Source organism: Carettochelys insculpta, chromosome 10, assembly GCF_033958435.1.
Source record: "Carettochelys insculpta isolate YL-2023 chromosome 10, ASM3395843v1, whole genome shotgun sequence".
NCBI classification, from domain to species: Eukaryota; Metazoa; Chordata; order Testudines; family Carettochelyidae; genus Carettochelys; species Carettochelys insculpta.
In genome coordinates, this window is record NC_134146.1 from 4264161 (window position 1) to 4288078 (window position 23918).

The 23918-nt window shown below is 62.8% G+C and overlaps 1 protein-coding gene across 9 annotated transcripts in view; it reads left to right on the plus strand.

Moving 5' to 3' along the window:
• Window positions 1-23918, plus strand: part of DGKG (diacylglycerol kinase gamma) — a 122933-nt gene that overhangs the window by 80696 nt on the left and 18319 nt on the right. For 8 of the 9 annotated variants that reach the window (XM_075003754.1, XM_075003749.1, XM_075003753.1 and 5 more), the window contains 14 exons: window positions 1238-1312; window positions 2681-2800; window positions 6286-6403; window positions 7113-7201; window positions 7849-7965; window positions 9030-9128; window positions 10116-10232; window positions 10902-10975; window positions 11124-11198; window positions 11328-11413; window positions 11981-12070; window positions 16309-16469; window positions 17451-17515; window positions 18576-18666. In XM_075003754.1, coding sequence (XP_074859855.1) covers window positions 1238-1312; window positions 2681-2800; window positions 6286-6403; window positions 7113-7201; window positions 7849-7965; window positions 9030-9128; window positions 10116-10232; window positions 10902-10975; window positions 11124-11198; window positions 11328-11413; window positions 11981-12070; window positions 16309-16469; window positions 17451-17515; window positions 18576-18666 — 1377 coding nt within the window. The remainder of the gene's footprint in view (window positions 1-1237; window positions 1313-2680; window positions 2801-6285; window positions 6404-7112; window positions 7202-7848; window positions 7966-9029; window positions 9129-10115; window positions 10233-10901; window positions 10976-11123; window positions 11199-11327; window positions 11414-11980; window positions 12071-16308; window positions 16470-17450; window positions 17516-18575; window positions 18667-23918) is intronic. The other variant, XM_075003756.1, reaches the window with a different exon arrangement.

Genomic DNA, 23918 nt, shown 5'->3' on the forward strand with positions numbered 1-23918 from the left:
ACCCGCTTCGTCAGATGACGCCGTCTTTGCCCACGAAAGCTTATGCTCCAGAATATCTGTGAGTCTATCAGGTGCCCCAGGACTTCTTGTTTGTGGAAGATACAGACTAACACGGCCACCTTCCTGAGACTCTTTGTACCATGACTGCCAGGCAGGGGCCGCCCGGCCAGGAGGCCGTGCTGGTTATGTGCTCCACGGCCTTAGCTCTCCGCTGGCCCCACACACACACTTCTGCCGTTATCAGACTTGCCTTTGCCAGGCAGACGGGGTGGCCTCTTTCGTCTCCCACGCGCAGCATTCTCCAGTGCGAGGGGGGTCTAGCGGCAGAGAGTAAGGGGGTGAAGATATCTGAGCCCGTCTCTTCCCCTCCTTCTCTCTTTTGCACCTCTGTTTATACTGGCCCTTCGAATAACGGGCTGTGGATTAATTACCTCTTTCTGTACCTGAAAGCTCTGGCTTATCTAAAAGGAAATGTACCAGCCCAGGGTTGCTCCTGGCCCCGGCGAGTCCCACTGTGCTCTGGGAAAGAGAGCTGACGGCTTCTTTCCCCCAGCCCTGCCTGCATGCGAGGTGCATCAGGCTTTGGACAGGCCTGGCCTTGTCTGTGTTAGAGATGTGTGCGCTGGACAGGACAGGCACGGCAGACCTTGGTAGTTTGGTCAAGGTGGGGCTGCACAGACTCCTCTGCAGGACCCCAGTGCTTTCCGGGGGGAGTCTAAACCATCTCCCTCCCCCAGCCCCTGGAATTGCTGGGCTTCCTGTTCCATGGGAAAAGTGGAGCTTTCATTCTGCTGCCCTGAACCCCAACAGCCCGGGAGCTGGGGAGCCCTGCCAGCTGTGCATCTCAGCAACTGGGTATTCCAGCCTGTGGGCTGCCCGGGAGCTGGGGACCGCCCCCAGGCCCTAGCCAGCAGTACCTTCACTCTGCGTGTCAATGCCTGCGGGTTGTTTAGCAGCGACCCAGGTTGGCCACTGCGGAGCAGGTGGATGAGCCGGCAGGAATCCCAGCCCTCGGAAGCTCGATTTCCACAAAACTCTCTTTTTGGAGGGGAAAACAGGCTGTGGGAAATGCCCTGTTAAAGTCACTGGGACTGGCTGGGCACAAGGTGGAGCCCAGGATGGCCACGGGCTCATCCAGGTGTGCAAGTCAGCATGCAGCCCTGGCCCGGGGCATTGTCTCCTGAACGCTGCCAGCACTGATTGCTCCTCTTCGGTTCCCCCCTCTGTCTGAGCGCAGGAGCTGGACCAGATCATCAATCAAATGGTGCATGTGGCCGAATACCTGGAGTGGGACTCGACGGAGCTCAAGCCGGTAAGTGACTGGGGAGGTGGGACTCTGCTGGGCTGGGGAGGGAGGCTGAGCAGGGCCACCCCAGGCAAATCAGAGTAACCGGCACCCGCAAATAACTGGCACAACTCCAGTGCTTGCTCCGTCCCCGTCCCCGTCCCCATCCCCGGGCGGGGGCTAGAAGACACATTGTGAGAACCTGGCAGCCATCACATCGCATTGGTTTAGTCGGAAGTGGCTCTCCTAGAGGGACACTTAGATGGTACCTGACAAACCTCACATCTTGGCATCCTGTGCCCTAAGGAAACTAACAAGACCTGCTTAAGCCAGCCCCACTAATCCTGTAGTTAGCTAACAATTTAAATAGAGAACAGATAGGAATTTAATACATGAATAGGAACCATCGTGCGAGGTGCGTGCAAAGAGTGGGATCACTAATCATTGTGCGAGGTGCATGTGAAGAGCGGGATCACTAACCGTTGTGCGAGGTGCATGTGAAGAGCGGGATCACTAACCACTGTGCGAGGTGCGTGTGAAGAGCGGGATCACTAACCATTGTGCGAGGTGCGTGTGAAGAGTGGGATCACTAATCATTGTGCAAGGTGTGTGTGAAGAGCGGGATCACTCACCATAGCATGAGGTGCGTGCAAAGAGAGGCATCACTCACCATAGCGTGAGGTGTGTGCAAAGAGAGGGATCACTAGCCATTGTACGAGGCATGTGCAAAGAGGGGGATCACTAGCCATTGTATGAGGCACGCGCAAAGAGAGGGATCACTAGCCGTTGTACGAGGCACGCGCAAAGAGAGGGATCACTAGCCATTGTACGAGGCACGCGCAAAGAGAGGGATCACTAGCCATTGTACGAGGCACGTGCAAAGAGAGGGATCACTAGCCATTGTACGAGGCACGTGCAAAGAGAGGGATCACTAGCCATTGTACGAGGCACGCGCAAAGAGAGGGATCACTAGCCATTGTACAAGGCACGTGCAAAGAGAGGGATCACTAGCCATTGTACGAGGCACGCGCAAAGAGAGGGATCACTAGCCATTGTACGAGGCACGTGCAAAGAGAGGGATCACTAGCCATTGTACGAGGCACACACAAAGAGAGGGATCACTAGCCATTGTACGAGGCACGCGCAAAGAGAGGGATCACTAGCCATTGTACGAGGCACGCGCAAAGAGAGGGATCACTAGCCATTGTACGAGGCACGCGCAAAGAGAGGGATCACTAGCCATTGTACGAGGCACGTGCAAAGAGAGGGATCACTAGCCATTGTACGAGGCACGCGCAAAGAGAGGGATCACTAGCCATTGTACGAGGCACGCGCAAAGAGAGGGATCACTACCATCAGGCACCAGCTGTCTCCCACGGACTCTCCTTTCTGTAGATTTTGAAGGAGATGATGGAGGAAATAGACTACGATCACGATGGGACAGTGACGCTGGAAGAGTGGATCCGGGGCGGCATGACCACCATCCCCCTGCTAGTCCTGCTGGGGATGGAGACAGTGAGTTCTCAGGGCTGGGCTGAGATGGGACGGGCCCAGCAGGGCTGATCTCTGGTGGATGTGGGGCCCTTGTTCAGCTCTCCGGAGGAGCTGGGCCACGACAGAGGGGAAGGGGAGCACGTCCTTCCCCAACAGCTCTCCCTGGGAGGAGGGTTCTGGCCACGCCTGGCGTCAGTGGACACCGGCACAGGGTGGCTATGCCTGCCAAGCAGGACGCACCGCCCCGGGCTTGCTTCCCCTCCAGCCCATCCAGCCCATGTGCGTTGCTGGAGCGGGGTAAGGCAGCCTTCCCACGGGCTCCGTTTGCCGTGCGCCTCGGGGCAGCATCCCACACGCCGGCTGACCTCTGAGCCGGCTGCGCAGCATGGGGTGCCCCAGCTCCACCACCCCCGGTGCCGAACACCCAGATTTGGCCCGTGGCCCAGCTATAGACACCTCCTCGCTCAGGTGTGGCCCAGGGATGACGGGCAAACCGCCCCGCTTTCTGACTGGGTCGGGCTGGGTCTGATTCCCACAAGGGATGGTCACAGTGGGAGGCGCTAGGGAGAAAAGCTAGAAGCTAAGGACAGCGAGCAGCGCGTTGGATGGGCTGCTCTGGACCACAGGAGGGCACCAGAGCCTTACAAACCCAGCGCTCACTGCTTCGGCTTCCTGCTCTCCTTCCTTAGCAAGCTGCAGGGGCGGCTCAGCGACCAGACACAGTGCATGGGGACCTTCCTTACGGACCAGACTGTCCTGTGGAGCGTCTTTGGGAGGGACAGGACGGAATGGGAGGGGAGCGGTACAAGCCAGGTCCTCAGGGGGCATGGCTTAACCTGGGTCCCTGGATCTGAGTGGAGCTGAATTGCCTTTCCTCCACGGCGCAGCTAGCCCGGCAGAGGGCCTTGATAATCCGCAAACATGAAATCTTTTGAAAGCACAGGTCGAACCTCTCTAATCCAGGGCTCTCGTCCGGCAGCCTCTGTAACCCGGCGTGGCTTTCATTAGCTGGATGACCTCGTATCCTGTGCTCCCGTAAAGGTGGTTTACAGCCACCAGTCCTGGCTCTCAGTGCTCTGGGCTGTTCTTTAGCTGTAATTTACCCTAAATGTCTCCGTAGAGCCCAGCAAGCAGTGGAAGTGTTGGTAACGTGTTAGACAGTATTGACCTTCCACGGTCCGGCAAATTCTCTCCTTCGGTGTGGGTCAGGTCCCCAGGGTGCCGGATGAGGGGGGTTTAACCTGTCCTGAGGCCTCTGCTGCTTGTGGCCTGGTGCAAACCAGCAGTTGGACTCTGATGTGAAGTCCCAGGGCCAGAGTTACATAGGTGAAGGGTGGGGGGACACAGCCCAGAGCTTTTTCAGACCGTTTAGGTGTCTCATCACCTACTAGCTGAGGCCTGAGTTCAAGCTCTAAGGTTTCTCTGTGTTCTGTGATAGAGCCTAACAGCACCCAGGTGTTCCCAGCAACCCCCTGAAACCAGGGCCTCTTCCCCCCAAGGCCCTGCCCCTCACACCGCCCCTTCCTCCTGAGGCTCCACTCCCACATCACCTCTTCTCCCCAAACCCCCTCCCCATCCTCCCATTGCTTGCTCTGACTGCCATGGCCTCCTGGCCCCTCTTCTGGCACCCTGGGTGCCCACCTCAGGTTTCCGTCTCTCTCTAGCCTCAGCGATTTGGGACCTAAACGCACTGGGCTTGTTGCTTGGCAGGTACTGATTGCTGCGTTTAATTGTTAACAGCTTCAGAAGTGTGACTGACCAGCAGGTAGAATATTCGCTCATGGCTCGGGGTAGCCTCTCAGGACAGGACAAGGAGCCATAGGCTTAGATAGCAGCAAGGGAGGTTTAGGCTGAGGGCAGGGGGCTGGACTGGATGACCTCTCGAGGCTCTTCCCGTTCTAAGATTGTCCTTTATGGGATGGATTCACTGTGTGATGAGTAGCCGGGGGTAGCCCTGTGAGCCGGTATCTGCAAAAACAACGAGAAGTCCTCCGGCACCTTAGAAACTAACTGATCTTTTGCGGGGGTGCATCAGCTTTCGTGGGCAAAGGGCCGCTTCATCAGATGTGTTAGGCTGTAAGATGCCGCGGGACTTCTCGTTGTTTTCACTGTGTGATGAAGTACGGGGGGCAGAGTTAAGGGGTTTGGTCCAAACGTCCCGACTCCCAGAGGTTAATTATCCATTCTGATGAGGTTCTTCCTATTGAAGGCGTGTGTTAGGCCTGGGTTCCTCCAGCACAATGTCCGTCCGTCAGGCACAGGAAATGCCGCAGCTGTGTTTGGGCCCCTCCTTGTGTTTGACTTCCCCAGATAAGCCAGTCAACAGGCTGACTGGCAGGAAAGTTGAAGGCAACAGAGAATTTGAAGTGACTATTGGAAAGTGCAGTGCCTGACACCCCAGCTGGAGAGCTGGGCCCCGCCAGTCAGGGCTCACAAACTTAGCAGGTGTAAGCCTCTCGAGTCGGCACAGCGTGCCAGCTGAACAAAGCTAACCGGACTGGGCAGGAGCTGACGTGCTTGAATTGTTCAGCAAGTGACTTTGCCCAGCAAATAGACTGGAATCAACTGAAGCTGCTTGTGAGCAGCTGGTAAACAGAAAGCGGCAAAATGAATGACTGGTGAAACTCAAGTGCGTCTCAGGCTCTCTCTGGGAAATCCCAGATGCCCAGAACTCCCACTGTTCGTGTGGAAGAGAGCCACCGTTCTTCAGTACACACGGCTCCAGGCAGACTCACAACTGGAAGGGACCTCGAGAGGTCACCAAGTCCAGTTCCCTGCCCTCACAGCAGGGCCACACCGCAGGCCATCCCTGACGCTTCTTTGTCTCAGCTGCTCTTAATCCTCTCCAGTGATGGAGATTCCACAACCTCCCCAGGCAATTTATTCCCGCGCTTACCCACCCTGACAGGCAGGAAGTTTTCCCCAATATCCAACCCAAACCTCCCTTGCTGCAGTTTAAGCCCATTGTTCCTCGTCCTGTCCGCAGAGGTCAAGGAGAATATTTTTTCCTCCCTCCTCCTCACGTACCTGAAAGGTTGCTACAAGAACTGTCACCGTGTCCCCTCTGAGTCGTCTTCTCCACAAACTAGCTCAGAGATGACAGGCAGGACCATGGGCTCTTGGTCATCCGCAGAGTTCAGAAGCGGACTCTTTGCTCCGTTAGCCGTGCCATTAACGAAAGTAGCAAATAGCACCGGGCGCGGGAGTGACCCTGCAGGGCCCCGCTAGACGCACCGGCTCCGTTTGCTGATGGGGAGAAGTCGAGGCAGGGGGGTTGTCGCCGTTTGACTCGAGGGTTTTTTACAAGCAATGGAGGGAAACGGGCAAAGCTCCACAGACAACTCGCCATGGTCCCGAAGCACGCTAGGAAAGCACGGGGGTGCCAAGATCAGCAGCTGCCTTCCGCAGAATGGCCCTCAAACGCTCGCTGGCATCAGCGAATTGCTGCCCCCCCTTCCCAGCCCGCTCGGTGCCTCTCGCTAACCCCCAGCGCTCTTTGCCTGCAGACGGTGAAGGGCGACGGGCAGCACGCCTGGAGGCTGAAGCACTTCAAGAAACCGGCCTACTGCAACTTCTGCCGCACCATGCTGCTGGGGGTCCGCAAACAGGGCTTGTGCTGCTCCTGTGAGTCCGGCGCCCCCCGTCGCCCTCCAGGGGCCCCGCCCCGGCCCTTGCCTTGCAGCGCGGTCCTTCCCCTTTCCTTGGGCGGGCTGGCACCCGCGGACAGCAAGGCCACTGCGGGAGTGGGAGGGCGAGGATCTGGCCTGCCACGCGCCGGAGGTCAGACTTTATCACGATGCTCCTTCTGGCCTGCAAGGGTCCGACTTGCTAACCCCACGCTGGCTAACTGGGCCCCAGCGGAGCCCCAGGCCCAGATAGCTGAGCTCTGACCTTCCTTGCTTCCCCGCCCGTGACACCAGCAGCTGCGTCAGGCCCCCTGCCGTTCGCCTGCCCTCTCCAAAGCCTGGCACAGTCACTGACTGTTCTGAACCTCAGTCCCTGCTTTGCCCCAGACACGGACAACCTTCCCCTGGCCCAGGCCCCTCTCCCCTGCCCGCCGGGGCGAGCGAGTGCCCTGGTGACCGAGTCAGCCACGCAGCCCCCTCCCAAGGCCCAGGGACTAGATAACCGCTTGCACCTCCCTGCCTGGCACCCTGGGGGCCTTTTCTCCTCGCAGCTGCTGCGTTCCGCAGCCCCCAGACTGCTCGAGGCTGGGCTCAGCGCCCCAGCTCCCCACCCGGTCCCTGCGGGCCCAGCAGCGGGGCCCTGAACTGCATGCGTCGTGCATCACTCGAGGGCATACGGCTGACTTTTGCCCCCCTCCCCGCTGCAGTTTGTAAATACACCGTCCACGAGAGGTGCGTGTCCAAGGAGATCGCCTCCTGCATCAGCACCTACGTGAAATCCAAGAGGAACACCAGGGTGAGTGGCACGGGGCCTGTTTCCCCTCTGGCTCTGCTCATGCCCGTGCAGGATGTGCCCATATCAGGCAGGGCTGGGAAGCCATAGGCCCTGCTGGAGCAGCTGGCAGCTCGGACGTGTGCCAGGGCCCAGCAGGGGAGAGGAGTGGAGCTTTGAAAGCAGGGGTAGTCGGGGGCACACTTCCCACCGATGCACGCACCTGAGATCCCGCTGGGAGCGGGCCAATACTCCACCAAAAATGGACACTGGGGCACCAAGGCTGGGGCCGGTTCCGCACCATTACGGATCGTTAGAGCAGCCCCTGGCCGTTAACTTCGGTTCCTGGTGCTCCCTGCTCCTGCCGGGCTCCCCCAAGCCACAACAGTGCTGGCTCGCCTGATGCAGGCAGCAGCCGAGGGCGGGGCAGGCAGGTCTCCCCTGGCCTTTTGGGGCAGCCAGCATCCAGGGCCAGGAGCGGGCAGGGAGTGTCACAGAGCAGCTCCTCTGAAATGCACAGCACCAACCACGGGAAGGGAACCACGGCAGGTCGCGCCCCGTTTTCACAGCGTCTCCTGGGAGAGAGAGAGAGACCTCGGACGGAGCAGCTTCCCTCTGTGCCGCGTTGCTGCACTGGGCCCGGCTCGCTCATCCTTCGCCTCTGCTTTCAGGTGCTGCAGCACACCTGGGTGGAGGGCAACTCCCCAGTCAAGTGCGACCGATGCCACAAAAGCATCAAGTGCTACCAGGGGATTACCGGGCTACACTGTGCGTGGTGCCAGATCACCGTGAGTGCACGGCAGCACGTGGGCAGGGAGACCGCCAGGGGCGGGGGCACCCCAAGCCATTTGCTCTCCAAAGCCCAGGGCGCCTGGCAGGCAGGAGGGGAGCCGGGGGCGGTGGGGCATGACCCCCACTGAACCGCTGTCACCGTGTGGGCTGGGGGTACTGGGGGAAGCCGGCTGCTGCTCGGTGTGGAGAGTGAACGGCACAGATGCGACCTCCCCACCTCCGGGTTGAGCTCCGCCGGCCAGGGCTGCAGGGGAAGCTCGGGTCTCTCCAGGCTGCGCTTGCTCTGCAGCCTGGCGCGCAGGCTTTGCGAGGTGGGAGGACAATGGTGCCGGCTCTCCGGGAGAACTGGCTTCCCCAGCATTCACGCAGGGCCTGGGAGCCCCCTGGGCCGGCACGCCAAATCCAGTCCCTGGCCTCTGCCGGCTGGGGCAGGGTGCAGGCAGGACCGCGGGGGATGTTTCGTGAGGCTGCCCCCTCCACGCTGCCCGTGGGCCTGGCGCTGCCCGAGCCCACAGCACACCCCAGGCCCTGTCGCTGTGGCACAGCGGGGGGAGCAGGCTGGGATCCTTCCGGTGGAACGACGCCCCTGCGACAGATGCTCCGCGGCCGCGATTTGAAGGCGGCCGGGCGTCAGTTTTCACTCTGCGCGTGGGGAAATTGACGTGAGCTGCGGGGGGCAGCGGCAGGCTGAGAAACGGCCTAGTTTCTCCCGCCAGGGCTGGCTCTGGAGAGGAAGAGGTGGGACGCAGGGACAGACCGAGGCGAGAGGGTTCCAGGAACCGGAGCAGGGGAGAGCTAATTCAGGGAGGGGCTCTCGTAGGGGGTAGGACCCCCCTCCCTGGCCAGCACAGGTGCTGAACAATGGCTGACCTGGAGCTGACTCTGCCCCTGTTACAGAGCCTGGAGCGCGCCCCTTGGAACTGCGTGGGGCTTTGGTACATACGGCATAACCTTAACTCTGACCACCCCAGCCGACCACAGCGGGTGGAGGGTAAGAGGCCGGCGGGGCAGGACGGTGCAGTGGTCACACACTCACGCTGCTTCCTCTCTCCTCCTCCAGCTTCACAACAAATGTGCCTCCCATGTGAAGCCAGAGTGTGACGGTGGGCAGCTCAGGGACCACATCTTGCTGCCCACTGACATCTGCCCGGTGGTTCTGGTACGTCTGCCTCCGTCGGGGCCAGGGGCATGCACGCGCCCTCAGGAGTGTGCCCCCGAACCGGGGCGGATGCCGAGCTCCACCCTGCGGCCCCGGGGAGCAAGGCATTCAAGGCAGTAGTCGCCCCTGCCTGAGACCCTGGACACATGTCGGCCTGGTAGCATCTCACCCCTTAGCACACTCCTTCCCCTAGCAACAGACATAGTGCCCTATCCTGAGACCACTGCACCCTGCAAGGCATAACCTTAACTCTGCCCGGCCCGGCCGCGTGGGTTTGCAAGGGTACAACCGCCACTATCACGAAGGCCGTATCGTGCCAGGTGCCGGACGGTGAAGAGGGCACAGCTCCTCACAACCGCGTCGGCCCCGGCCTCACCGGACACGGAGACCTGTGCCGTCCGCCTCCACCGTGCTTTCCAAAGGGCCGGCGCAGCTTGGCCGGGCACACGGCTCAGCAGGACCGCATGCCAAAGCTTCTGCAGGGGCTGGTTCCTCGCCCCTCTTCTGCCCACAGCACCGCCCACATGCCTACCCCTGCTTTCCCCAGGCCCCGCCCCGGTCTGATCCAGGCCCCACCCCTGCTGTGCCTCAGGCCCCGCCCCTCTGCTCTGTCCCAGGCCCCACCCTCCACTTTGCCCCAGGCCCCGCCCCCACCTTGCATCAGGCCCCGCCCCCTCCTGTATGGCTCCTATGGCATCCGCTGCCCCTGTGCACGCGGCTGTCTCCCATAGGCCCAGTTCCAGCCCGCTGTGCCGTGGGGCATCCAGGCAGCAGACCAGCGCCCCGGCTGGGCCTGGCTTGGGTGCTGCTCTGCAGGGGTCGGTGCTGCTGGAGTGAGCCCAAGCAGAGGCCGGGGTGCCGCATGCAGCCCATGGTGGCACTGGGAACCCCTCTCTGCCCGACCCACCTGGAGGCTGGCGCCGGACACACCTGCACACGGCTCCTCATCTGCCTGTCGGACTCCGTCCCTCTGTTTGCTTCCCGCAGGACAGGCAGTCCCACCCCCGGAGACCCGACGGCGATTCCCCAGCCGGCACCTGTCCAGACGACACCGCCCAGGCCTTCAAACTCAACAGCGCCACGCTGGACGGGCACGGCCTGCAGGTGGGCGGCTCGGAGCCGTCTGTTCTCCAGGAGCGAGGAGCCCCCGGGGGGACGTGTGGGGCCCAGGCCAGCCGGGGACAACGTCCTGACGGGGTTCACGCGCTCGGCCGGCCGGCCGGGGTCGCACTCCAAGGCTCGGGGATCCTGTCCCCCCATTAGGCCCCCCTCACCGGCTGGGTCTGAGCTGGAGTTTCGGAGCTGCCAGGGAAGAGTCGTGTATGGCACTAGCACCATCTCAGTGCTCCCCCGGGCTCTTGAGTCCTTCTGGTGCCTCCCACCTGACACAGGTGGCGGCCAGGGGTTGTCACCTCGATCTGCGTCCGTGCAGCACCCAGCACAGCAGGCCCGAGGCGTGTACAGCAACGCACATCGCCAGCGCGGAAAATCTCGGCGGGCAGAGCGGAGCAGCCACCTGGCCCTGCCCTGGTGTGTCCCCGTCATCTGCCCGGCCTGGAGGCATGCGACGGAGCCAGCGGGCCGTGTCCTCAGCTGGGGCCTGGGTGTGTGGGAGGCTCTCTCCTCCCCTGCTGAGAACATGGGACATCCTGCCCTGTCCCTGCGTCTGCGCCAGGGCCTGTGACTCCTGCTCACCCACGGCCCGCTTAGTCCCTCCCTCCGCCGGCCTTTTCATGGCGGTCTCAGGGGCGTGCTCTGCTGCTTGTATTTCAGATCACCCCCAGGCCTGGGACCCACCCTCTGCTGGTCTTTGTGAACCCTAAGAGCGGGGGGAGACAAGGAGAAAGGTACGTCGTTCTCTGCTCCCCGGAGGCACCGGCTGGGGTGCATGCAGTGGGGTCTGCCCCGGACCAGCCTTGCCCTGTGGGTGGGTCCCTGGCTGCGCGGAGCCAGCATTTCCGTCTTCCTGTTCCCTTCTGTTTCTTATGTCCACAGGGTCCTTCGGAAATTCCACTACCTGCTCAACCCCAGACAAGTGTACAACCTGGACCGAGGGGGACCAACCCCTGGGTATGGAGGCGATAGACAGCCCTGCCCCCACCCTCCGTCCTTACCTCTCCCTCCCCTCCCTCACTCCTGCTGGCAGAAAACTGCCCCCAGGGGCCTCTGATTCTCCCTCCTCCTGCTTCCACTTTCCAGGCTGAACTTCTTCCGCGACACCCCGCACTTCCGGGTGCTGGCCTGCGGCGGGGACGGGACGGTTGGCTGGATCTTGGACTGCATAGGTAACTAGGGGTGCCCGGGCACTGCGTGTGCCACCCAGAGGCCAGAGCTAAGGCCTGCTCAGCTGCACCACTGTGGCTCGGCTGTGCCCACAACCCGGGGAGACACTGGGTTGGTGCTTCAGGGCCTGACTCCCTGTGGCAGGAGCAGACCGGTGTTCCCTGTAAGCCGAGCGCCTGTGTGGCGGCCCAGCAGTCAGGTGCCGCCCAGCTGGTTAGGAGAGCCCTGCAGCTGGCAGCCTGGGTTTCCAGTGCCGGTGCGCATCCGCACAGGCCTCGGTGCACGTAAACTTTATTCCGCTCATAGATGGAGAAAGTTGGAGGGCGCCCTGGAGCTCAGCTGTGAGCTTCTTTTGCTGCCCTGTGTTCGGCCTCACTTGTGCCCTGTTTCCCTGCTGGTGCAGGCTCTCCCTGGAACCCGCAGCCCTGCGCTCTGGGTTTTGCCAGGGGGGCGAGCCTGCCCCTCAGCGCTCGCCGGGCAGGCCCGTGCGGTGGCGAACAGGAGAGGGGCTCAGGCGCGCAGCTGCCGGCTTGTGTCTCGGCTAACAGCCTTCTCCCTTTGCGTTGCAGACAAGGCAAGCTTGCTGAAGCACCCGCCGGTGGCCATCCTGCCGCTGGGAACCGGCAACGACCTGGCCAGGTGCCTGCGCTGGGGAGGAGGTGAGGCTTCCAGACACCACAGAACAGGGCCCTGCACGGCCTGGGGGGCCACATGCTGAGCCTCCAGGGGGCAAACTGTCCCCTCCCACACCCACTGACACGTGGGGAAGCCCCCCACCCTGCCGGCCTCATGCACAAGGACTTAGCTACTGGCTTGCTGGCAGTGCTGGGGAAAGAGGCCAATCCAGCGGCATCAGGCTGAACAGGTATCCTAGCGAGTGATTCCTGTTCTCTCCTGGGCACACAGCTGATCTGCTGGAGCTGCACTGTCAAAGGCCCCTCCGTCTCTGTGGGGGAGGGCCGTGTGGCCTAGTGGGCGGAGCACTGGAGTAGGACACAGGGCCTGGATTCGATTCCTGGCTTTGCTGCAGGGTGAACTGACGTGAGACACTTAATACTCCGTGCCTCAGTTTTCCCATCTGCAAAATGGGCATACCGGCACTGCCATCCTGTGGGCTCAGTGGAGGAACTGCATCACAGAAGAGCAGGGAGCTGTCCTCATTCTGTCATCTCACAGCCGGTCTCATTGTGGGGGGGGTGAGCTCCTTGGGGCCTGGTCTCATTTTCCTCGTGCGCCTCCGCCGCTGTCTCTATAAATAGGGGCTAGGAAGAAGGCGTTCTCTCCATCACCGCTGCACGCGTCACGTTGCACGGCATGGTCCCGGCCTCTCCCGGAAATAGCCTGACAACTGGCTTTCTGACAGCGTGGGGGCGGGTTTCTCAGCCCACCACCCTGCTTCCTCAGCATGCCAGCAGAGGAATCAGAGCATCGGGGACCGGGCAGGGCCCTCGAGCGGTCACCGGGCCAGCCCAGCACTCAGGGCAGGACCAAGCGCTCTCCAGCCCGTCCCTGTCAGGCGTCTGCCTCACCTGCTCTTAACACCCCCGCTGAGGGAGGTCCCAGGGCCGGAGGAGCAGGACCCACGTCCGCATACAATCATCTCCGTGTAGGAGGGTGCGATGGGCTCTCAGCCCTGGCTCTGTTTGTGTGGGTCACCGAGAGGCCCATCCGCAGGGGGTGGCTGGGCTCCGCCACTGCCTGGCTCTTCTGAGCGGAGCCGGAGGACACAGAGGGACCTGCTTCCGACTCCGACAGCCCCGATTTTCCTTCTCCCGCCTCCAGCTCTTCTGGCTGGTGTTGACACTGGGGGGGGATTTGGGCAGCCAGGCTCTGCTCCAAGCCCAACCCTGGAAGCCCTCGGCCGGGTCACTCCAGGCCTCACTTCCCATGAGGAACAGCCCTTCCGGTCTCCTGCCACGGCCTTGCCAGCTGGGGCTGGGAGCTCCTCGGGGCCGGGTGGCCCCTGACTCCTCTCCCTCCGACCTGCCAGTGATCCCCTCCGCCCAACCCCATCTGCCAGTGACCCCTCTGCCCAACCCCCCTCTGCCAGTGACCCCTCCGCCCAACCTCTCTCTGCCAGTGACCCCTCCACCCAATCCCATCTGCCAGTGACCCCTCCGCCCAACCTCTCTCTGCCAGTGACCCCTCCGCCCAACCCCATCTGCCAGTGACCCCTCTGCCCAACCCCCTCTGCCAGTGACCCCCTCTGCCCAACCCCATCTGCCAGTGATCCCCTCTGCCCAACCCCCCTCTGCTAGTGACCCCTCTGCCCAATCCCCTCTGCCAGTGACCCCCTCTGCCCAACCTCTCTCTGCCAGTGACCCCTCCACCCAACCTCTCTCTGCCAGTGACCCCTCTGCCCAATCCCCTCTGCCAGTGACCCCCTCTGCCGGTGACCCCTCCGCCCAACCCCATCTGCCAGTGACCCCTCTGCCCAATCCCCTCTGCCAGTGACCCCTCCGCCCAACCCCATCTGCCAGTGACCCCTCTGCCCAATCCCCTCTGCCAGTGACCCCCTCCGCCCAACCTCTCTCTGCCAGTGACCCCTCCGCCCAATCCCCTCTGCCAGTGACCCCTCCGCCCAACCTCTCTCTGCTAGTGACCCCTCCGCCCAATCCCCTCTGCCAGTGACCCCTCCACCCAACCTCTCTCTGCTAGTGACCCCCTCTGCCCAATCCCCTCTGCCAGTGACCCCTCCGCCCAACCTCTCTCTGCCAGTGACCCCTCCGCCCAATCCCATCTGCCAGTGACCCCTCCGCCCAACCTCTCTCTGCCAGTGACCCCTCCGCCCAATCCCCTCTGCCAGTGACCCCTCCACCCAACCTCTCTCTGCTAGTGACCCCCTCTGCCCAACCCCATCTGCCAGTGACCCCTCTGCCCAATCCCCTCTGCCAGTGACCCCCTCTGCCCAACCTCTCTCTGCCAGTGACCCCTCCGCCCAACCTCTCTCTGCTAGTGACCCCTCCGCCCAACCCCATCTGCCAGTGACCCCTCCGCCCAATCCCCTCTGCCAGTGACCCCTCCGCCCAACCTCTCTCTGCTAGTGACCCCTCCGCCCAACCCCATCTGCCAGTGACCCCTCTGCCCAATCCCCTCTGCCAGTGACCCCCTCTGCCCAACCTCTCTCTGCCAGTGACCCCTCCGCCCAACCTCTCTCTGCTAGTGACCCCTCCGCCCAACCCCATCTGCCAGTGACCCCTCCGCCCAATCCCCTCTGCCAGTGACCCCTCCACCCAACCTCTCTCTGCTAGTGACCCCCTCCGCCCAATCCCCTCTGCCAGTGACCCCTCCGCCCAACCTCTCTCTGCCAGTGACCCCTCCACCCAACCTCTCTCTGCCAGTGACCCCTCCGCCCAATCCCATCTGCCAGTGACCCCCTCCGCCCAACCCCATCTGCCAGTGACCCCTCCACCCAACCTCTCTCTGCCAGTGACCCCCTCCGCCCAACCCCCTCTGCCAGTGACCCCCTCTGCCCAACCCCCCTCTGCCAGTGACCCCCTCCACCCAACCCCCTCTGCCAGTGACCCCCTCTGCCCAACCCCCCTCTGCCAGTGACCCCCCCACCCAACCCCCTCTGCCAGTGACCCCCTCCGCCCAACCCCATCTGCCAGTGACCCCTCCACCCAACCTCTCTCTGCCAGTGACCCCTCCGCCCAACCCCATCTGCCAGTGACCCCCTCTGCCAGTGACCCCTCTGCCCAACCCCCTCTGCCAGTGACCCCTCCGCCCAACCCCATCTGCCAGTCACCCCCTCTGCCCAACCCCCCTCTGCCAGTGACCCCTCCGCCCAATCCCCTCTGCCAGTGACCCCCTCTGCCAGTGACCCCCTCTGCCCAACCTCTCTCTGCCAGTGACCCCTCCGCCCAACCCCATCTGCCAGTGACCCCCTCTGCCAGTGACCCCTCCACCCAACCTCTCTCTGCCAGTGACCCCTTCTGCCCAATCCCCTCTGCCAGTGACCCCCTCTGCCCAACCTCTCTCTGCCAGTGACCCCTCCGCCCAACCCCATCTGCCAGTGACCCCCTCTGCCAGGGACCCCTCCGCCAGTGACCCCGTCTGCCCAACCCCACTTTGCCAGTTACCCGCTTTGCCCGTGACCCCCCTCTGCCAGTGACCCCTCAGCCCAACCACTCTGCCAGTGACCCCCTCCGCCCACCCCCTCTGTGCCAGTGACCCCTCTGCCCAACCACCCTCTGCCAGTGACCCCCTCAACCCAACCCCCTTCTGCCAGTGACCCCTCAACACACCTCTGCCAGTGACCCCCTCCACCCACCCCCTCTGTGCCAGTGACCCCTCTGCCCAACCACCCTCTGCCAGTGACCCCCTCAACCCAACCCCTTTCTGCCAGTGACCCCTCAACACACCTCTGCCAGTGACCCCTCAGCCCAGCCCCCCTCTGCAAGTGACCCCCTCTGCCCAACCCCTCTACCAGTGACCCCCTCAGCCCAACCCTGTGCCAGTGACCCCTCAGCCTAACCCCTCTGCCAGTGACCCCTCCCCCCAACCCCCCTCTGCCGGTGACCCCTCAGCCTAACCCCCCTCTCCCAGTCACCCCTCCACTCAACTCCCCTCTGCCAGTGACCTCTCCACCCAACCCCTCTGCCCTGCCTCCAGTGATGGCTGCGAAGTGTGCGGTGTCCCCGCTGCTCAGAATTTGGCGCCTTTCCCCTGAGGCCTGGCTCTGCGCCACGCGCTGGGAAATGCCTGTGGTGCTGTTGGTGACCCCACTTCCCATTCCTGGTTACCCCCAACTTCCCCTTCTTGCCCTGCCCCCCGGGCCTGCTGAGTCCCTCCCAGTGACCCAGCTGGTCACTGCCAGGCCCTGGCTGCCCGTCTCCCACTGCCCCCTCGCCGGCGGGGCTGCCCGGCGCTGAGAGCCACCCCCTGTCCCGCCCAGGTTACGAAGGGAGCAGCCTGCTGAAGGTGCTGAAGGACGTCGAGCACAGCACGGAGGTGCTGCTGGACCGCTGGCACATCGACATCGTCCCCGGCGACAAGGCGGAGAGCGGCGACCCCGTCCCCTCCAGCATCATCAACAACTACTTCTCCATCGGCGTGGTGAGCGGGTCGGGCCGGGCCGGGCCCAGCTGGCTGCGGGGTGGTGCCTTGGGCCGGCAGGCGACGCGGGCTTAGCGGAGCCCCGTGGCGGCGTGGTACAGCTGGCAGGACCCAGCCCATCGCAGGAGGGTTCTGGGCGGCCGCCCGGACGTGGGGGGCCCAGGGCGGTGGGAGGGATTATTAGGAGCCTGCCCGTGCACCCGCCAGCGGGCTCAGGGGCCTGGGGAGTGCCTGGGCAAGGCCAGGCCGGGCAGCGCCCCTCTGCCAGAGCCAGACCCCCTGGGAATGCCCCAGCCACAGGCGTGGGGGGAGCTGGGCCAGCAGGGAGGAGTTGAGGCGTCCCAGGCCTGGCACCCCCCTGAGCCAGCTCTGCCTTGCAGGCCCGGTGTGCCCTGCACGGGTTTGCCGGTGAGCCACGGCCCTGCACCGCCCGTCCCCGCCGGCCGTTGCGGGAGTGGCGGCTGCGCGCCACGGCGGGGAAGACACCTGTGTGGCTACCTGGTTGTGTCCAGGCTGGCCCTGTGGGACCGCCCCATCCCCATCTCTAAAGCCCTCTGCTGCAGGGGCCAGACAGCATGGCCAGCCCGCTCTCCAGGCAGGTGCGGAGCAGCAGAGGCTCGGACGGCTCAGAAGAAGAGGCCCCTTGGGCAGGGTCTGAGACTCTCCCGAGGGACCTGGGGGGGGTAGGACTTCACTATGCACTGGGCGCGGCGCACCGCTCACCACACGGCTGACATTTGGCAGTTGAGTCAAGTCCTCACTGGGGCTGATGGCATCAGTCCCAGCCCAGAGTAAATTTCTGCAGCAGGTGTCAGCCCCAGGAGCTGCTGTCCTGGCTACAGAGGTGACAGCTACTTGCCTGCATCTCAGCTCTTGGCGAGTCCGTGTTACGTTCCTTTCTCTTCCGGAAATGCCTCTCTTCTGTCACCCAGCCTGTCCCGGAAGGCCGCTCACGTGTCCCTGCCTTCCCTCTCTCCGCAGGACGCGTCCATCGCGCACCGATTCCATGTGATGAGAGAGAAGCACCCTGAGAAATTCAACAGCAGGTAAACCTCTCTGGGGCTGCTATGGCGCGATGCGGGCGCCAGCGTTGCCCCAGCCCAGCTTGGAGGCCCTGGAGCTGGGCGGGAGGACGCAGGGCATTGGGCCAGTCTCGGTTCAGGCAGCGCGCCATCCAGCTGGCTAGGGCTTCGGTGGCAGCGTGCTCCTGGGAGCTGGGAGCCTTGGCCCTCAGAGGTTTGGTGCACTTATGATTTCCCCACGTTTCTGCTCATCGTGTGCTCTGGCTCCCTGCCCCACACACTCACCTCCCAGAGCGCTGCCATCTCTGTCGGAATCCCAGGGGGGCTGCCAAGGGTAGAGGCAGGGGGCCTGTCAGAACTCGACCTGGGTCCCGTCACAGCATGATGGAAACCAGCCCCTCTTCCCCAGGCGGTCTGATTTCCGTGCCTCGGCATTCTCCCATGGCCGGCCCAGCTCTTTCCCTGATTGATTTGGTTGCAGATTAGCCCCAATTTACCTGCTGCCTCTGCCTGTCCCCAGCCGCTTCCCCATCCTGTCCTCCCAACACTCAAACCCCTGCGCCCAGAGCCTGTGCGGGACTGGGGAGACACCGCCTAGGGGCCAGCTGAGTCTCCCTGCCACCGGGGTGACAGCCCAGGGGTGGGTAGGGCTCCTGGCTCTCCCCTCGCCGGCGTGAAGGCAGGGCCACAGAACCATCTCTGCGTGGGCCTCGCCAGCTGCCCTGACAGCCCACGTGCCCTCGAATTTTCTCCATCCGTGTGTGGAATAAATTTTGGTGTGTGCGCGGAGGGATGTGCACCACCGGGAGAAATGCGCAGGGCCGGTTGTGGGCGCTGCGCTGCCCAGCTGGGCAACACCTGACTCTCTCCTGGATGGAGCGCTCAGCTCCCAGGGAACACAGCCTCCTGCCCGCGGGCCTTTGTCTCAGGGCAGCGCGTGTGTGTCACCTTGGCTGGTCAGTGACCCGCCTCCCCTTGGGCCTGCGGGCAGGATCTCAGCCCCAGGGGCTGGTGAACCGCCCGGGGGTGGGAAGCAGCCGTGTGTCTCATGCCTGGCCCCCTCTCTTTGTGCTCCCTGCCTCAGGATGAAGAACAAGCTGTGGTACTTTGAATTTGGCACAACGGAAACTTTTGCTGCTACCTGCAAGAAGCTCCACGACTACCTAGAGGTCGAGGTGAGCTCCAGCGTACGGCGGCTGTTCACCCCTGGGGGGTATCAGCAATGTTCACAGAATCCTAGGGCTGGAAGGGACCTCAGGAGGTCATCTAGTCCAGCCCCCTGCTTCAAAGCAGGATCAACCCCCACTAAGTCATCCAGCCAGGACCTTGTCCAGCCAGGACTTAAAAACCTCAAGGGATGGAGAATCCACCACCTCTCTAGGGAGCGCATTCCAGTGCCTCACCACCCGCCTGGGGAAGTGGTTTTCCTAATATCCAACCCACACCTCTTCCTCTTTAACTTCAGACCATTGCTCCTTGTTCTGCCATCGGACACCACTGAGAACAGTTTCTCACCCTCCTCTTTAGAGCTCCCCTTCAGGAAGTTGAAGGCTGCTATTAAATCATCTCTAAGTCTTCTCTTCTGTAAACTAAACAAGCCCAAATCCCTCAGCCTTTCCTCATAGGTCTTGTGCTCCAGACCCTTCATCATTTTTGTTGCCCTTCGCTGAACCTGCTCCAGCACATCCACATCCTTTTTATACTGGGGGCCCAAAACTCGACACAATATTCCAGAAGTGGCCTCACGAGTGCTGAATAAAGAGGAATAACTACTTCCCTAGATCTGCTCGAAATGCTCCTCCTAATGCACCCGTGTGCCATTAGCCTTCTTGGCTACAAGGGCACACTGTTTACTCATCTCCAGCCTTTCATCCACCATAACCCATAGGTCCCTTTCCATCGTACTGCTGCTGAGCCAGTCGGTCCCCAGCCTGTAACAATGATTGGGATTCTTCCACCCCAAGTGCAGGACTCTACACTTCTCCTTATTGAACCACATCAGATTTCTTTTGGCCCAGTCCTCCAATTTATCCAGGTCCCTCTGGATTCTCTTTCTACCCTCTAACGAATCTACCTCTGACAGACAGCTGCTCCTGGGAAGGAAATGGGAGTTAGGCACCTCCCTAGCCAGCTCCCTGCATCTTCAGGCACCCCCAGAGAGCTTGGGGGGCACTCGGACAGGGCCATAGCCTGAGGGAGGGTGCTGTGGTCTGGGGGGCTGCAGGTGTTATCATTAAGAGGGTGAGCCACACCCAGTTACAGGCTCCTAAGTCTTGAAAACATTACTCATTGGTGCAGGCCCCTGCGCATGCAGCCCCACCTCGGGTGTTGTTTCACTAACCCATTTCAGAGCAAGGCAGACATCTCTAGCAGCGCGCCACTGTTACACCCGACAAGGAGCCAATAAACTCTGCGGCAGGCGGCATTTCTTCCTCGCCAGTGGCCCGGCACCCAGCAGAACGGGGCCCTCTGGGTGCTGTGCCCTGAAAATTACAAATAGCAAAACTTAGTTCTGAAATTGCACCTTGCAAATATTCCAGCATCTCCCCAGGCAACTGTCCTGTCCTCTTGCTCCGCGATGGGGATGGCTCAGTAACGAGTCTGCAGACAGAGGGGTTCTCTGCCGGAAGCGGCTCTGTGGTCCTGCTTGGTTTGCTCTGTGACCGCTGGGTCCAGGAGCAGCGCCATGCCCTGCTGGAGCGTGACATGGCTGGGTTGCCGGCTGCCAGGAGGGAGCTGAGTGATGGGCGTGAGCTTCTGCTGAGGAGCAGACCTCCTGATCTGCAGCATGGGGCTGGGGAACGGACGAGACAGCGCAGGGAAATAGTTTGGTCCCGTTTGGATATTTGCGAGCTGACTTCTCTTTCGAGAGCTTTGACCCGTCGCTGGCCCAGACTCCCGCCAGCTGCAGAACAGAATACTCCTGTGTGTGCCTTGCAGCTGGCCTCGCGAGCGGGCCTGGAACAGTCCCCCTCTATAAACGCTGTGTCCGCACGCAGCCGCCTTTGGGCAACACGGAGACAGCCTTTCATGAGGGGAGCGGGGAGGCGGGAGCTGCTTGCTGGCGGTTGCCAAGCGCTCTGTCGATTTTCACATTTCACGTGGGGGGGCTGTGCTGTGCCCTTTGGGGAACTTCCTGCTTCCCTTATCGCAGAACAAATGAGCCTTTTATTACGTCTTCGTGGGGGCCAGGAAGAAACGGGTCGGTTGCCACGAAGGCCGGCGTGGATGTGAACACGCAAGACACGCAGCTTGCACTTTAACTCGTGTCCAGAAAAGAAAATCCCGGGAGACTCTGATCTCCCGGAGCGTAGCCTGCCCCTGAATTACAGGCTGCGCAGGGAGGGACCTGCAAGGGGGGGAACAGGCTGGCATGTGACATCCAGCTCTGCAGGGGCGGGTGGGAGGTGGACTGACAGGTGCTGTAGATAGCAGAGGGTGTGGGATGGAGAGGCCGGGGTTAGCCAAAGGCAGCGCTCTGCATTCAGCACGTCCCCAGCTGGGGACATGCCTGTGGATTTTACCTCCGGCCGTGGAATTTTCCTCCCTGGTGCGTGAGGAAATGTCCTGCAGCTCTGCCCCGGCAGCAAGACAAGAACACCAGTCCCAGGAGCACCCGCTGGGCCAGCAGAGCACCTGGTGCTGAGTTACTGGAGGAGGGGTCCCGGGGCAGCTGGCTACAGGGGTGGAAGGCAGAAAAGGACCCAGTCAGCCCTGGAGTGGGAGAGTGGTGGTAAAACCCCCTCCCCAGCCCCTCTGCTACCATCCAGAACCTCCCAAGCCCCTGCCCTGGTGTCGCTGCTCTGGGCCTGGCTCCGGCGCCGCTCGGAGGCCGGCTGGTGCCAAGTGCCAGCACAGCACACGCGCAGGAGTGCTCGGAAAGCAGGCGCTCCCACAGCCAGCCAGTGCCCTGCTAGCACTGAGCCATGTAAGAGTGAGAAGCAGCAAACACCAGCCCCGAACCCTCACCGCCGCGGCCTGCCGGAGACGCCTCCTCCCCTCGTGCTGAGGGGCAGGGCTTCCCCCAAGCCAGAGCAACTCTTCTGGGGGCCCAGGGAGGCACCAAAATGGGGAAGGATCAGTGTGTGGGAGGGGCTGCTGGGGAGCACCTGTGGGGTGTAGGAGGGAGGGAGGGGGCAGGGGGCTGGGGTGTGAGTAGAGGGAAGGAGGGAGGGGGCTGGGGGCATGGGGGGGTTGTGGGAGGGAAGGAGGGAGGGGGAAGGGGCTGAGGGTGTGGGTGGGATAAGGAGGGAGGGGCAGGGGGCTGCGGGGGTGTTTGGGGTCTGGCTGGGAGGGAGGGGGCAGGGGGCTGGGTGGGTTTTTGGGCCGTGGGTGGAAGGGAGGGGGTGGGGGGCGAGTGAGAGGGAGGGGCAGGGGGCTGGGGGCGTGGGTGGAAGGGAGGGGTGGGGGGCGAGTGGGAGGGAGGGGGCTGGGGGCTGGGGGCGCAGGAGGAAGGGAGGGGGTGGGGGCTAGTGGGAGGGAGGGGGCTGAGGGCATGGGTGGAAGGGAGGGGGCTGGGGGCGCAGGAGGAAGGGAGGGGGTGGGGGCGAGTGGGAGGGAGGGGGCTGAGGGCGTGGGTGGAAGGGAGGGGGCCCAGCGTGTGGGCCCAGCGTGGGGCGGGGGGCCTGGGCCGTGTGGCTGGGTTCCCCTCTCCTGCTTAGCAAGGGCGGTTCCCCAGGTCTCCTGCTTAGCAAGGTTGCCCCCAGCAGCCAGACCGGGCCCACGCCAGCCAGGCAGAGCAAAGCCCGGCAGCTAGGGTCACCTGCTGCCAGGCCGCCTCACCCCATCTCCAGCTGCCTCCACTGGCCCCTCTGCTCCCCACAGCAACCCAACCTCCTCCCCTGGCCCTGGCCCCCCTTCTCCTCTCCGCTCCCCTGGCCAGCTGTGGACCCCCGTCAAGCCTCCCCATTAGATCTGTCACGCCCACCCTGGACACTGTCCTCCTCCTGGGGTGGGATCCCCAGCAGCTGCTGCCTGCGAGCAGCAAACAAATCCTGGGGGGTTCCGGCGGAAGGCGCAGGCGCAGGCGGGGAGCCGGACCGTAACCCCTCCGAGAAGGGAGGCGGTTTATCCGGGGCAGATTTGCGTGAGGTGGATGCCGCAGTGGGTGCTAAGGGCTGCACCAGGTGGGGCTTCTGCCCGGAGATCAGGGAAAAGGCTGCGGGGGGTGGGGGTGTTGCTAAACTCCCTGACTTCTCTCGTGCACAGCGGTTCGTCCCATGCTTTGCCATCCCCACTCCAGCGCAGGAGCAAAGGGCCACTGCCTCAGGCCGTCCGACTCTGCTGCCAGCCGGTGGGACGTGAACCACCGTTGCAGGCGGCGAGGGGTTAACCTGGCAGCGTCCCACCCCGCCACGCGGGCAGGCAGAGAAACAGCGGTTTGTTTGGGAGTTGGCACCCCGGAGTGGGCAGCCCCGGGAAACGAGCTTGGTTTTCCCCCAGCTGCGCATTTCTAGGGCCAGCTGCCCCTTCTCAAAGAGCCCATTGTGCCAGGCTGGCACATGCTGAGGAGGGCTAAACCGGGGGGGGGGGGGGGCGGGAGAGGCACCTTCCCTGCTCGCTGGGCTCTCCGCAGGGTGCTGGGTGTGTGCAGTGCGGCTCCGTCTTCCCCGAGCCTCCCCGGGCCCACTGAGCCAGTACCGCCTGGGGCCCCCTCTGACCCCCATAACGACACTGCCGTGCACAGGGGTTGGCAGATCCCCTTCCCTCCCCTGTTCAGGGCAGTAGCGTTTAGATGAGTCAAGAGACGGTTTATCTGGCGCCCGTTTCCAGCCACCCAGCCTTGCTGCACGCCCAGGTCTGCCCCCCATTCGCCTCCCCGCTTCGGCGGCTGCTCTAGCCGGTCCTCGCTGTAGATCTCCTGTGCGGTGACTGGCGGCTGAGGCGGCCCACGGCCGTGTCCGCACTGGGAAGCTCTATTGTTGACCAAGCCAGGGTCTCCCTTCCCCAGCTGTGGACGTGTGCATTCTGGTCTCACACATAGGAGCACTCCAGGGAGTTCTCCCCACACGTCCTCCGCTCACGCTCCTGTTTGCCTGTTTCCCCTGCACACTCTCAAACACCAGGACAGGCTGGGCCAGCTCCATTCGCTCCACTGGAAATGATCTCTGGGGCTTCCAGGGAGCGACAGCGAGTTGTCGGCTTGGACTTGGCCCTTAGTAATCTCGCCTGAGCTCCCCTGACCCTAGTGCATTGCCACGTCTTTGGCGCTTGCTTTTTCCACCTGTGCAGCGTTGCCCGGCATCCTGGGGCTGGGAAGCTTTACGCACCCTCAAAGTCCAGCAACGCAGCATTCCCAGACCGAGAAATGCCAGCGACTTCTGTGGCATCCAGCCAGGGATCGGGACCCCGCTGCGCTAGGCCAGCTACATGCACTTCCGGACGTTAGAAGATATTTTTACTGAGGGTTATTTTCAAAAATATAGTG